The sequence below is a fragment of the Ziziphus jujuba genome, chromosome 6, assembly GCF_031755915.1.
Source record: "Ziziphus jujuba cultivar Dongzao chromosome 6, ASM3175591v1".
NCBI classification, from domain to species: domain Eukaryota; kingdom Viridiplantae; phylum Streptophyta; class Magnoliopsida; order Rosales; family Rhamnaceae; genus Ziziphus; species Ziziphus jujuba.
Window position 1 is genome coordinate 10,315,196 of NC_083384.1, and position 14,842 is coordinate 10,330,037.

Genomic DNA, 14,842 nt, shown 5'->3' on the forward strand with positions numbered 1-14,842 from the left:
AAGTACTAGCCTGACACTTGCATTCAAACAGTTTTTGCTACGTGAATTATATATTTAAATGTAAAAAATATAGATTACATTTAAGATAAATTTTAATTATTGAAAAATATTAAAATATTCTATATTTATACTTCATTTTGTTAGATAATTAGTACAATTTGTTGAATTATAATAGTAATTGTACTTGGGAAGAAGATTAAAATTACTGTAATTATATAGTAGATTGTTAAATTGTATTAGCATTATCAAAGATTAAATTTAGTTTTTTATTAGACAAGTTTCTATTAGAAATATTTTTCTTAATTGAAGGCATGTATTATATATCAATCTTATTAAATCGAACAAAAAAAAAAAAAAAATTCTCGTTTTATCTTTAATGTCAATACCAGACTGCACATAACAAATAGAATCATCATCGGTTGTAAACTATTTAGAAGCACAACCAAGAGATTATTTTATTTCTTAATATTTTGTTTTTGTTTTTCAGTCTTTTTCATCGACAGTCCCTGATCAGTCCAACCTAACAGAATTTGGATATTTGACCCAAGGGTGCCTAGTCAGCATTGCCTATTCTTTATGCATAGGAAATTAACCATTCAAACTTTTTATGTGGGAAATTGCCGATAAATCTAAATCTTTAGATTTAGTTTCAACAGACGGAGGATTTAATTTATGCTCGTAGCCTAAATATTTTTAGTTTCCGTTTTCATTTATCTAAACAAGAAATGCTTTAAAACCATATAAAGAGCCTTTAAAAGAATATGCTTGACAAATGTTTTTACAAAAAATGGAAAAGCAACTCGTTCCACACATCAGGCACACCAGGCAAACACCAATGTATACAATCAGAATAAGTTGTAGGTTTTGACAACTGTTCAGGCTTCAGTGGCTCCCAAAACTTCCGGTAGATAGAAGGATGACCATCTTTCCGATACTCTGAAAGCTGAGTAATATTTATAACTGAAACCTTTGAACCCAACTTGCTCAGGACATTCTCCACCATGCGCATGGTAGGCAGGTCCGAACCACTTCCCCAGTAGCCCTCTCTATCGATTGGCATTTTCTGGTTATAACAATTCCCTTCGCTTCCAGTTTTCCACTCTCGGCTCCTGAATTCCCATAAACAAAATGTTGGGAAGTCAGTTAGTTGCAATCGGATTATTACATAAAACAACAATCGCATGCTACATAAAAACCATACTACAAGACCATAGGAATAGCTGGTATACTCAATCAATGCAGCTATTATTGGAATTTCATGACAAGGAGGTGAAAAAGTTTTTCCCATTGCTTCAAAAAGAAAATTATGTTTTATATACTAGACATGAAATTTTTGAATGAGTGGTAGTCATCGATCCATTTAGCAAAATTTCTGATTTTCGAGGACACGAGTACACTAAATTTCCATCCTAATGTTTCCTTTGCCAACCAAGAGCATTTCAACCAATATCTGGCTTCAAATGCAATAAAGCATACAATAGACTAGGCTTAAATAGAAAACTCCAATTCAAGCTCTACTCATCTTGTACAGAGATCTCGGTATTAGTGCAAGTGGATACATTTCTAAAAGTTAATCATAGAAAATGCCTAATTGACCTCATTATAAGATAAATTTATTTCAAACTCAAATAACAACATAGAAAATTTTTATCAAAGTAATGGCTTAAAAAAACACTATCAGTAGAAGGTTCGAACACTCACCAAAGATGTGTAGGTGACATAGTGGCAAAAAAGACCCGCTTCTTGAGAGAATTCATTTTAGCCACCCAATCTGCCCAAGCTTCCATGGCCAACTCCATGGCCCCAAGACCATCTAATTCTTCGCAAATGCTATTTTCTTCAGCACTCCATCTGCAGGAGTTGGAGATCTAATTAATATGTGCCCGTGCATTCAATTACTCAAATAACTCATTTTTTTCTAAACTGAAACCTGAATAGTTACTATAATTATTCTTACAACAGCTTAACTGGACCTTGCCTCCACCACAGGTATGTGTTGAAAACCAGTATATCAGCATGCTCCCATTTTGAGGCATGCTTAAGTACTGAATCTGGACGGATTATCCGTTCATCTAACCTGTGATTCACAGGGTCATCAGAATTAGATTCCACAAGAAGTGGAGCCCAGAGAAATTCCACGGTTGCATTGTACTCCTGCGAATGACATACATAACATATGAAGAACAATGCTAAGAGATATTCATATTAATCTATCTTTCAGCTAGTGTTGTCCTGCATTTGGCTATAGCCTACCGGAAACCACATCTTCCATATCCATTTATGTCCTATTTATGATTCAATACTTATTATGCTTGCATCCTTGAGAAATTGTTTGAAGATTTGTAAGGCAGATGATTTTCCCTGGATCATATATGAACTTAATGCTATATAATTTATTATCCAACTACAATCCTATCTTGGTCCGAACAAACGCTGAGTCAAGTTCCATAGTTTAGCAATAATCTCTTAGACTCTAAATTTGACTTACCTCCGCTCTGAAAATAGTAAGATGAGCATTTGGAGACATGGATCTTTTATCAGCAGGGATCACTGACTGTAGCAAACATACCATTGATATCCATTGCCCTCTATTTAATGAATCCCCTACAAACATTAGCCGTTTCCCTCTCAATTTCTCCCACATTTCATGCACATTCCATCTATACAAGGGAAAACGGCAACTCATGAACTCAGCATCAAACAAAAAGGTAACTCAAACATCAAATAAATTCTATACCATTCTTTTATTGTAGACTTTGATTGTACAATGGAAATCTAACAAACCTTAAAACATATTCCAACTATGCAGGGTAAAGTAACTTAACTTTAATTAAAACAGATTTTGTAGGGCATTTAGAATCTGCTTTTATGCCAACTCAACTTATACAAGGGAAAAAAATTAAAAAAATAAAAAATAAAAAAAAATCAAACAGTGAATTAGGAATTGGGGGTTTCTGTTTAGGTATAGCCAAAACAGCCATGAAAGCAATTACACCGACAAGAAAATGCTTAAGAGTAGAAACAACCATAAGAAAGAAAGAAAGATCTACCTCTTTAGATTGCAATCATTGGGCTGCCATCTCCAATATTGGTAACCCAAATCAGACCTCCCATGCTTGTGACAAGCCAGCTGGTCCGACATGTACGGACACTCTGGCTCCTTGTACAGCGGATATGAAGTGTTATCGAAAACCCATCTGCCGGAAAACACGTCACAGCTTTCCGAACGCTCTTTCCGGTTACCGGAGTTAGGTTCACCGTCAGCCCACGCAATCTTCCGGCCACTGTACTCTCTAGTGGAGTTGCATCTACTGAATCTATCCAAAACCTCTGAAAATTCATAAAACAGAATCAAACCCATCGCCGCAAATCAAACGAAAAGCTATGAAAACCCAATAAACAAGATGAAAAAAACTCTTAATAAAGAAAAGATTCAAGAGGCAGAATAGCCGATAAAAAAAAAAAAAGAAAAATCCCTAGTAAGTTGGAGTTATACCGGTAGCTCGATTCCCATGGTTTAGAAGATTAGGCTTTACATAAGTGATTGGAGTTCGTTGATGGTCATGAGCATGACCTGAGTTGTCTTCCTGAATTTGCAAAATGCTACGTTCATGGTGAAGGATTGTAACCACTATGAAGAGGATGAAGAACAATGTTAATAAAGGAAAATGGGTTTTCTTCCTTTGACTGTTCCACCTCTGCATCATGGAAGATCATGAATTTTTGCTTGCTCTGTGAGATTTGTGGGTCATTAAGAAACTAAAAACCATCGAAATGTAAGTGGCTTTAGATTATTCAAGCGAGACATCATGCATTAGGACAGGTTTTAGTGGTCTTTTATTGCAGCAAGTCTCAAGTATTATTGATTATTTGAAAAGTGATCTCGTACGGTGAGTACCATGGAGTCTGATGCATCCGCTACTATTAACTTATTCGAAAATTCTAATTGTCTTATTATTATGAAGCAATGGATGGCCATGATTAGCTGGATAATTAATTTTATTAGGCAGGTTGGCTGTAACTTTAATGTAGAGAAAGCTGGGGTTTGAAATGGGGCCTACTTAGTCTTACGATTTGATTGGTCTTCAGACAGTATCGGCTTTGACCGGTGATTGCAATTAACTGCAGCTGTTGATCTATCTCTTATCAATTTTTTTTTTGGAAATTTTTTTGGGTAAATGTTATAAGGTAACTTTTGGTTAAATTGAATTGAACTTTGTTATTTCTTATGGACAACAATTTATATGCAATTATTGATGTGATATGGTATAGCTGTCTATAAATGGATATTTAATAAATATTTTATTAAATTTATTAAATTTTGTTTTATTATTGTATGATGTATTTTATGATCGTAGATAATTAATTTTACATAATACATGATTAAATAGAAATAGTAAAAAATGAAGTGGTAAAACCGTTGTATGCAAGGATTTTTTTTTATTTTTTTATTTTTTGTCCGCAATCAAATTCAGATTTGATAAAGTGTGAAGCTAAAATATCCTTTCCTAATTTATCAGCTTAAAATTTCCTTATTTAGGGCACATGAAGATTGCCAAATAGGGAAAAAAAAAATCTTCTCTTTTCCTTACTATCCATTTTTTTTTAATTTTTTTCCTAAAAGACTAAATTGATACTTTATCATCTAGGCCGTTAAGTTGATGGATGTGCAATTTTTTAAAACCAATAATATTTAGTTCAATATTATGGGTCATTATCATTTATCAATTTGTTTTGCAATCGTAAATGACATTTAATTTAAGCATATATAATTCATGTAGGCTATCTGCATATCATATCGTTAATTTCAGGAAAACTTTAACTAAAAATCTTAGACAGTACTTTATTATTTTTTTTAACCAATCTGACACTTATGATCAATAGATTTTAGATTATGAATCTCCTAATTAGGTGCATTTAACAACTTATCCATCTTATAAAATGGGTTAGTCTTTCAATTCCTTCTTTTTAAACATTGGTTGATTTCCAATTAAGGAATTGTCATCGATGGAAAATATGAGCATAGAGCAACTCATTCCACACATCAGGAACCCCAGGGAGACACCAATGGATGCAATCTGCATAGCTGCTTGGATTTGATAATTGCTCATTGGTTAGTGGTTCCCACTGCTTCCTATAGATTGATGGATGGCCTTCTTTTCTGTACTCTGAGAGTTGTGTGATGTTTAGCATTTGTACATTTAGGCCCCTTGTGTTCAATTCATCCAACACTTTCTCCACTAAACGCATCATTTTGGGTTCTGATCCATTTCCCCAATAGCCCTCTTCTATAATTGGCTCTGTTTCTGTGTAACAATTTTCACCACTACCACCCCATTCTTCAGCTCTGCAATACACATGGCATATCATGTTTGCTTCCTCTAAAAATTTTTTTAATTTATTATTATTATTATTATTTGTTAATATCACAATCTGAGTTTGATCTGCTCATGTTGCATACTTTTAAAATAATTCACTAAACAAAATTTGTATAAATATATATATATATACACAATTATACTCATATCATATTAATTTAATTCATATAAATTTTATTTTGCCTTTGAAATAATCTAAAAACTGATAAATGAAGATCAAATTGTAAAACCAACACAATGTGAGTCTAGCTGTTATATATATATATATATATATAGAGAGAGAGAGGAAAGAATCATACGTTTGATGGGTGGGTGACATGCTAACAAAAAACAACTGGGTCTTGTTTCTATTAACATGAAATTCCAACCAATCTGACCATGTCTTGAGAGCCATCTCATACACCCTAAGCATCTCAACGTCTTTGTAAATTCCATCGGAGCTTTCAAAAGATCCCCACCTTCAATAATTGTCCACAAAGTCAAAATTGGTAGTTGCAACTACTTGAGGAAGTTGTATGTTTCAGAATCATAAAATTAATCAAAGACTATATTTTAATGTAAAAAATATTATACTTACAAGACATTCATTTTGGGTCTTTTCCACCAAAGATAGGAATTAAAAACAAGTATGTCTGCATCAGTCCAATGCCTGGCATGTTTTTCAATTGCTTGTACTCTTACTACCCGTTCTGGCAAACGGTGGCTCACTGGATTATCATTGTTTGATTCCACCAGTAATGGTGCCCAATAGAACTCAATTGAAGCATTGTATTCCTTTCATTGGATTTCCATCAACCATTATTAGCCTTGTTCTAAAACTTTATTAAGTAATTAAACTATACCAAATAGTAGTGTTTTTAAAGGTAAAACCGATCAACTAAACAACCTATTTAAGTTTCTAGTTTCTTAGAAGAAAATATCATTCATTAACCTCCATAGCTAATGTTTGACGAAGTGGTTCTCTTTAACAAAAAGGGTCTAATTTCATGAATTAAAACAAATTGTGGTTAGGAATAAGAAAGTAAGTAATAAGTAAAATTTAAAGCTATTAGAGAATTCAGCCTATAACTTTTTTGCAATTTTTAGACGAAAACTTTCAGGAGAGGTTGACGAAGTTCTTCTTACTACATGTTTTAGAAAGAAAAAATCTCGTGCTCTTGTGGGCCAAACTCAAACCAAGGCTCTAATTTTAGACCTAGCCCATTTTTCAATAACCCACTAAAATTGGAAACCCAAACTAAAGCTCAAAAGGGTTGGGGTTTGCAATAGTTCACAAGCATTTTAAGCTTTATTAAACAGCATAAAAAGAGTGAAAAGCGACTTACATGGGCCTTGAAGGTGTTCAAAGAGCCATTGGAGTGCATGGATTTGAAACCAGAAAGGATGACCGAGTCAAGCAAGCAAACCATTGAAACCCATTGGCCTCTATTCAACGAGTCCCCTACAAACATAAGCCTCTTGTTCCTTAGCCTCTCAAGCAACGCTGTGGCATTGAACCTAGCTTATTGATCAACACCAAACACGTTCCACAACAAAGCTCAAAAAAAACACATCCAAATAAACCACAATTCTTTTATATCTTCACCACCAACCCAAAATTCCAAAATCAAAAAGAAAAAATATATATCAGAAAAAAAAGAAGAAGAAGCAAAAATCCATGAAAAAAACAAATATAAATAATCAAAGCTAGCGTACATACCTAGGGAGGTCACATTGATGTGGTTGCCACCTCCAATTTCGATACCCAAAATCCTTCCTACCAAATTTCTCACAAGCCAATTGGTCCGACATGAAAGTGCATTCCTTTTCTTTGTAAAGAGGGTAAGAATGGTTGTCAAAAACCCATTGGCCAGAAAACAAATTGCACTTATGAATGGAGTCCTTCGAACCACCCATTGTTGAAGAAAGATCTTCCAAGAATTGTGCACCATTTTGGGTCAGATAAACAGCTCTGACGACAATGGCGGCGACAAGAAGGGCAAGGATGGATCGAAAGCTGTTTCTGATACCCCATGTTGCAGCAAGTATTGGGTTTTTCTTAGGCATTTGGTCCATTGGAAGTCTATGTGTGTTTGGGTTTTGTATATATGTATGTATATATATATATATATATGTGGGAATATTTGGCTTCTGTTATCTCCCTGTTGAAGCTAGCTTTCTGAGTAGTTGGTGAAAGAGTCATTTTCTGACATTGCTTTAACTGGATTACAAGGACCAATTTGGGGGGTTTGGTTTGCTGAAAGCAATAGATGGGATATTATTTGGTTTAATCGTATGTTCTTCTTAAATTGGCTTTGAAAATTGACCGCAATCGTTTTTTCTGTGGACCATATATTACCAATTTGATTAATTGTTTGTGCAGTAAATTGTAATACATTGGTCGGCTATTTCAAGTTATGGATGATATGATATGGGTAGGAGTTATAGAAGTGCTATATATTTTTTGTTGAAGTGCTGTTTTCCCTTGCTCAAGACATTACAACTATGAAATGTTATCCAAAAATATATCTAAGTTGTCAAATATTGGTCGTTAAGATTAACTGCCACTAAGCAATCTCTATTTATTATATTCAGTTTGCCTCCTAACTTTTTTTCATGTGAAAAAGTTTCATATATATGCGCTGAATATTAATTATTATGTGTATAAATAACTTCAGGGATTTATAATAAGAGAGATATTTTTGTCGATACAGAAGTTTTTTATTTTTGGAGGAAGATGCCGAATTAATTTGAATGAGAAGAACAATCTTTTTGATAGTTATATATGTATGCCAAAGTTTATTTATTTATTCATTTATTTTTTGGTAAATGCAAAAGAACTATATATGTTAGATGATGAACATGTGGAAATGGTTATTATAGTAATTGATCGACTTTAGCAGAGACCAAGTGAAATATTTTTGTTGGGTTTATATCCCAGCATAAATAATAAAGTAATTGGATCGGAAAGAATAAATGATATTAAAGTACTTGATCTAAAGGTTAGGGTGGTTGACATTTCCACATCCTTCTTCGTTGTCGTAAAGAAACCTCAATAACCCCTAACATATACACCATGGCGTCCACTATCATCTGCTTTGCCTTATTTTTCTCAACTCCATATACATACATGTGTATATATATATATATATGTATATGTATATACACCGGGGATTTCCGAACTTTAACAAGAAATGATTATGTAAGAAACTACTAAAGATAGCCCACTTTCCGTAAAGGTTTTAAATTTCAAATTTTCATTTTATTTAATAGTTAAATATTTATTATATAAATATTCCGATTTAACTAAATTAGGATTCCCTAGTTATATATACAAATAGAGTACTTTAATTTCTAATATTATTCTTTTGAAAACTATATATTTCAATTTATAATTGAATAAATGGTAATGTGATAAGTCATGTAGGTAACAAAATTTATTAATTATTGTCGCAGTCTTTTATTATAAACTACTGAAAAATATTTTGGAAAATTAAATATATAGAAGAAAGAAAAAATAATTTATAATGAAATATATGGTAATGCGATAAATCATGTAGGTAACAGAACTTATTGGTTATCGATGCGGTCTTTTATTATAAACTGAAAAGAAAGTTCTGGAAAATTAAATATATAGAAGACTTTAATTGAACCTGAAGACCCACTCATATTTATACTATTGCACGTAAATGTAAACTGGTAGAAGAATATACCGTTTGTTGGCCAACATGACAGTTTGCAGCCATCCCATGTCGTTTTATTTCCCTCTTCGTGATTCGCTTCCAAAAGCAATGTTGCTGACATTCCATTTTTTATTTATTTATTTTTTTCACTTTTTTTAATCTCTAAAAATATTTCCTTATTGGCCTTCTATATGCATCTCCCCTTTTTTATTTGTATGTTGATCAATCACTTGCCCCTTTTTAGTTTGTGTCTTGATCAATCACTTGCTATCTAAATTCAAGATATTTATTAAGGATACAGAAAAAAGCGTATGGATCCAGTCAAAAGTGAATTTAATGCATGTATAAAAGAAATTCATTTGAATTTGTTTGTAGAAATTCAGAAGAAATCTGACTAAGAAAATTAATTTCAGAATGAAAGAATAAAATTAGAATCCTTATTTACTGGGGGGAGAAGATATCATCCCCTTTGTTTGCCCAAAAATAGAAAAATAAAATAAAATAAAATTGTCACTAAATGTTTTAGTGATAACCAAATTTTCTAAAATTATCATTTACTACTAAAAAAATATATTAGCCACAGTGGTAATTGTAGCTAAAAGGTTATAATTTGTATCTAAATGCTTTTAGTCGTAATAAAAGCCCTTGTGGTGTTGTGGTCTCTTCTGTGGAATTAGTTTTTGTTACAAAATTGTCTGGCTAAAAGCACTTTTAGCTATAGTATCTTTTGTATTTAAAACTAATTCTTGTGTTAAGACCTTGGTGTTTTGGCTAAAAATAGTTTTAGTCACAGTAATCTATAGTGGCAAACCAATCCTTGGCTAATGCTCACTTTTTTTTATTAGTGTTTCGTGTTTTTACTAAACTATTCTTTCTTAAATTTTTTTGAAATATATATTATTCCTTTAAAATTGGATTAAATATATAAGGATAAATAATTATTATTGCAAAAAAGAAAAAGGATAAATAGTTATGGTGGGTGCTAACTTTCAATAAGTACCGTTTATGAAAAGAAAAAAAAAAAAAAAATCAGATCGACACATTTGTCTTTGCGACCCTACCAAAATTAATTTTATTTAAAAATAATAATTTGGCAACTAGTTTATTTAACGAATTATACTTTTTTTTTCATTTATATGATCAATTTGTTTCCAACATTCCATAGCCCTCCAACTATCAATTTCCCTCATGTCAAAAAAGGAATTTACTTTTCATGCACCATTCCCCTCTTTATCTTTCTCTTCGTCCTTTATTTTCCTCCCATCTCGGTTCATTAGATTCCCACAGTAGAATCAAACAGTAATAATAAAACTTGGTTTGGTAAAATATTGAAAGTAAAAAAATTTGAAAGAAAAAGAAAGAAATCTATAATACAATAAGAAAGAGAGGGGGATGAAACTTGAAAATTGAAAATCGAAAATGGGTGGCGTGAATTCATGGAAAAGTGAGAAATGCAAGGAAAGTTTTGAAAGAAAGGATCATTAAAAGCATGCCTCTTTCTCCCCCACTTGTTTGCCAACTTGCAAAAAAAATAAATAAAATAAAGGGTCTTATTCAAAACTCCCCCCAATTCAACCAATAGAGAGAGAGAGAGAGACGGCAAGTTGCAAAATTTTCTTTTGCCATCAAAAAAATTGATAGGCACAAAAAAACAAAACAATTAGCAACTTGCAAATATTTTTTTGCACCTTTTTCTAACACCTAACTTGTTTTTATCAAAACCGACCCTCAGGGCCTCTCAACTTGCAACTTGTCCATTCCCATCACGTTTTTTCACTTTTTTAATGCAACATGTTCTCAACCCCTCCCCACCACCACCCCCACCCCCAACCCCATGCATCTCTCTATTCTCCAAATATATATTTTCCATATTCATTATCTCACCTACTCAATTTCCTTTTATTATTTCAAATACCAAATTGCATTTATTCATTTATTTTTGTTTTTCAACCCTTTGGGATTCAGAATCTCCGAAGTTAAACCTTAAAATGGGGAGGGAAAAAAAAAAAGAAGCCTTTGTCTATGTTTTCATGAAAAACATTGGCATTTTTGTGATTGGACCTATAGAGCAAATATCTACGTGTTAGAATTTTTATATAATATGAAAACTAGAGTGATATATAGAAATTAAATTACTCTAAGCGTCCTGCATTTATACTTTGGGCTAGATTATTTTAAAACATCACTACTACACAGAATAGATGGATGTAATGCGCAAGAGATTGAGAGCGTGCAACATAAAAGCATAATTATTTCTGAGAGTTTGATGAGTTACTAACCCCATGTTCGGATGTTTTCCACCAAGTATATAATATTATTTTATTAGACACTATTTTTATATTCCAACATGCAATAGTTATTTAATTTAAACATTATATATACCTCCCTTGCAGATCACTTCACTGTATGTACATCTATGCCTCAATTTAAGGATATGTACAGTATTTACCAATCTATCTAACACATACTTATCATATTATTTTATACTAGAATACGTTTGAAATGTGGATTTCGATGAGTGGTAACAAAATCTTAAAAAGTATTATTGTTTATTTGGAAGTACTAATTAACGGGATCAATATAATAGAACTAAAATTTCATGTTTTTATCCAAACATGTGAGAATTCATTATTCTTTTCTCCTTTATTTGTTCTTTAATCTCTTTTTGAAAAGATGAATTAGAATTAAAGTGCGGCTTTACTACGTATAATTTTCCATGGGAAATGTAAACTCCCATAGCTGTTTTATTCCCATGAAGGTTCATAATTAAAAATTATATTTGTATAGCTTCGCAGGATGTTCATGTTCCAATGCCAAAGGAGAGTATACTTTTCTTAAAATATTATAAAAGAACTTGTCCAGAAATATATATATATATATATATACATATATTATGAAATAAAACAACAAGTGAATTTTCTATATTATTTACTTGGTGTCCAATCAAAACCTAATTCACGGTTGTCATTTTATATTGAAGCTAGCTTTGCCTTTAGTACTCGTATTTTTGATTCCATATTTACTATTCCGTTTAATCTAATTGGATTTTAAAGAAGAGAAAGAGGCGACGAAACCTTTAAATATTAAAAAAAAATGAAAAAGAAATAGGAGAAGAAGGAGAAACAAAACACAACAAAAAGCGGTGGCATTGGCAAAGGCAATACCATCGTCACAGACGCCTTAACTTCTGGACGACGACCTGCCCATTTTCACGTGCCAATCCATACGACATTATTCACTTTCTCCTTCTCTTCTTTTACTTTCTAATGACAAAAACGACTTGTCGGTTGTGATGTAATTCAGTGTACATGAACAAATAAATAATCATGTCCATAATTATAATGTTAAATGTTGAGAATTGAGACCATATAATATGCATGTCGGAAAATTCTTATATTATAATTTAATTACAACAATAAAAATAAAAACAAAAACAAAAAAATATAAAAACAATGAAGTACCATGGAAATTCAAATCTGGCTCTGTCGTTTTTCTTCAAGAGAAACTAGAAAATTCTTTTTTTTTTTTTTTTTTGGGGGAAAATTAGATGAAAATGGAGAATATGGGAAAGTACTCATTTGGATGATTTATTGCCAATGCGTCTGGCTTGATTCTCGGCGATCTGAGCAAGCGACTGTAAATTGCACCCAACAATGGTGTCCACGAACATACACGTGTCGTCCTTGCTGTTCCCCGGCGGTACATCCACCACATACGATTCCACAACGACGGTGCCGTTCCCAGAAGGAGACGCGTGGAGGGTAGTGACGGAGCGGTAGTTGGACAGACGGTGGTCCCCACCGACCATACTGAAGCTGATAACGTGACGCTCGTCGTCTAGGATCTCGAGCCTCTCCGTGCTGCTGTTAGCCGGCAAACCCGAGATGACGTGGACCTCACGGAGGGTACCCACATCGCCGTCGCCGACTATGACGTTGCAGCTCTTGACGAAGTGTTTGTACGCCTGCGGATTGTCGAACCGCCGGACCACCGACCAGACTGTGGAGACCGGAGCGGCGATCTCCTGGATCACAGCTGAGTAGCACTGGTTGGGTCCCACGTCGTGCGTGTGATGGCGAGCCACCGCCTCGGGCAGTGGGCTTCTCTTTCTTAGCTCCTTCTGGCACTGCATGACCGTGTTGGAACCTGTGGTGCTAGAGGTGGTGCTTGTTGTTGTTGTTGTGGTGGTGCTGTTGATTCGATGTACCAAAACCGAGGATCTTGGCGGGTTCGGTGGCATTTTTAAGATGCAAAAATTTTATGATTTTTTTGTAATTTTGAAGAAAAAAGAGAGAAAGAAAGGGGGTTTTGAGAATTGGGGTTTAAGTTAGTGTTGAGTTTGTATCTATATATATATATATATATCAACAAAAAAGAGAAGGTTGGGTTGGGTTAGTCACTTTCCAACTGCTCGGAGGTGGCTTTGGGTCTGGTCCGGGAGTTGTTGTTCTTATTTTTCTTCTCTCTTTCTGTGACTGAATTTATGCACACAGAGAGAGAGAGAGAGAGAGAGAGAGAGAGATGGGATCGGGTTTGAATAATCTGAAATTATAGAAAAAGAAAAAAACAGCAGAAATAAATAAAAAAAAAGGTTGATGAAAGTTCATGTGGGTGATAAATTAGTGCCAAGTTGGTGAGTGCGAAGTTACTAAAATACCCTTGGCAAATTAGATCACGAGTTGACCCTGCAAATTGTCGCTAAAAACACAGAGAAATCTTGTGGGGTCAATTCGATAGGTGGCTGGTTACTCTTGTGGAAATGGAGAGATTTTCGTTGATTTGGAAAATTGGAACAATGGAAGAGGGACCAAAATCACATGTTCTTATTTGATTTCTAAGTACCCCATTGGCTATTCCATATACGTACATATATATATATATATATGGATCTAATTTTTACTTGTAAACATTAACGTTGGTCCAATATATATTATGACATGTTGTTTGTCTAGAATCTGCATGACCACCCCGCGTGACTTGAAATTGACTGTTTTGTACTCCTCTATTCCTACTACAAACTAAAATTTTCTCTTTTTTTTTTTTTTTTTTTTTTTAATCCTAACCATGATAAATGATTTGGTAAATAAATTTTATAAACAATATATGTAGTATTAATGTTATTACAGTAACAATTTAACATAAAAATAAAAAGTATAGGTTTCAATATGGACTTTCTGTTTGGGAACATATAAACAAAATTCTGGAGTACACTGCATACTTTTTCCTAATTAAATGATGTAGAGATGATATAGATCTGAATTTGAAAACTATTTTTATATATAAATTTGGTAAATTACATTCGAGAATCATTTATGTGGTCCATCCGATAACAACTATACAACGGTGACTAGCGTGAAGAAAATTTCCTCTGATACCCAAGTTGCAAATATTTTACAAAAAAATAATTGAAATATATATGTATATATATATATATATATACATGGGAAAACTACAGTTTCAACGTTCTTCTTGATGATGATAGCTAGATAGGGGAAAAAGGAAGCTACGCATGCGGTACATGTGTGAACTATGAATAGTTGAAAGTTGAGAGTCATAGAGATTTTATAGTCATTTTAACACATGATCCCTTTGCATCTGCCCCAATGTATCGGTTTAGCTTTGGGTATCATTTGGCGACAAAACAAGAAAAGGGTTCATATATTCACAAGGAAATTGAGAAAATGGATTATCAAGTTGCCCTATGGCAGGTTCTAAAAAATAGCCTTGTTGAATGGGCAAAAAAAAAAAAAAAAAAAAAAAGGCTAAGAAAGCTTGGACCAAATTTCTTTTTATAACAAACAA

General features: G+C 33.1%; 3 protein-coding genes across 4 annotated transcripts; all 3 read right to left on the reverse strand.

Annotated features, from left to right (window-relative positions):
- Positions 1-726: 726 nt before the first annotated feature.
- Positions 727-3,838, reverse strand: LOC107431052 (protein trichome birefringence-like 35). 2 transcript variants are annotated; one of them, XM_016041925.4, is made up of 6 exons: positions 3,497-3,836; positions 3,051-3,330; positions 2,489-2,660; positions 1,958-2,154; positions 1,702-1,851; positions 727-1,109 (listed from the first exon to the last, which is right to left on the reverse strand). In XM_016041925.4, the coding sequence occupies exons 1-6, from the start codon at positions 3,705-3,707 to the stop codon at positions 779-781; spliced, it is 1,341 nt and encodes a 446-aa protein (XP_015897411.3). In that variant the 5' UTR covers positions 3,708-3,836; the 3' UTR covers positions 727-778. The 2 variants fall into 2 exon arrangements, with proteins under 2 accessions (XP_015897411.3, XP_024934774.2); XM_025079006.3 differs by lacking the exon at positions 2,489-2,660 and having other exon boundaries at positions 1,958-2,077; positions 3,497-3,838.
- Positions 3,839-4,817: 979 nt separating this feature from the next.
- LOC107431064 (protein trichome birefringence-like 34) lies at positions 4,818-7,470 on the reverse strand. Its single transcript, XM_016041936.4, has 5 exons — positions 7,078-7,470; positions 6,704-6,875; positions 5,956-6,152; positions 5,678-5,836; positions 4,818-5,347 (listed from the first exon to the last, which is right to left on the reverse strand). Exons 1-5 carry the CDS (start codon positions 7,431-7,433, stop codon positions 5,002-5,004), a joined length of 1,230 nt encoding a protein of 409 aa, XP_015897422.2. The 5' UTR covers positions 7,434-7,470; the 3' UTR covers positions 4,818-5,001.
- Positions 7,471-12,414: 4,944 nt separating this feature from the next.
- On the reverse strand, positions 12,415-13,594 carry LOC107431055 (abscisic acid receptor PYL4). The gene has a single exon (XM_016041929.4). It carries the CDS (start codon positions 13,278-13,280, stop codon positions 12,615-12,617), a length of 666 nt encoding a protein of 221 aa, XP_015897415.1. The 5' UTR covers positions 13,281-13,594; the 3' UTR covers positions 12,415-12,614.
- Positions 13,595-14,842: the final 1,248 nt, after the last annotated feature.

Excerpts from the sequence above, each read along its gene's own strand:
- LOC107431052 (XM_016041925.4), bottom strand. The coding sequence starts at position 3,707 with ATGATGCAGAGGTGGAACAGTCAAAGGAAGAAAACCCATTTTCCTTTA. Across the intron at positions 3,331-3,496 it reads CCATGGGAATCGAGCTACCG|AGGTTTTGGATAGATTCAGT; the intron begins GTATAACTCCAA and ends ATGAATTTTCAG. Across the intron at positions 2,661-3,050 it reads AATGATTGCAATCTAAAGAG|ATGGAATGTGCATGAAATGT; the intron begins GTAGATCTTTCT and ends TCCCTTGTATAG.
- LOC107431064 (XM_016041936.4), bottom strand. The coding sequence starts at position 7,433 with ATGGACCAAATGCCTAAGAAAAACCCAATACTTGCTGCAACATGGGGT. Across the intron at positions 5,837-5,955 it reads AGACCCAAAATGAATGTCTT|GTGGGGATCTTTTGAAAGCT; the intron begins GTAAGTATAATA and ends CAATTATTGAAG. Across the intron at positions 5,348-5,677 it reads ATGTCACCCACCCATCAAAC|AGCTGAAGAATGGGGTGGTA; the intron begins GTATGATTCTTT and ends TGTGTATTGCAG.
- LOC107431055 (XM_016041929.4), bottom strand. The coding sequence starts at position 13,280 with ATGCCACCGAACCCGCCAAGATCCTCGGTTTTGGTACATCGAATCAAC.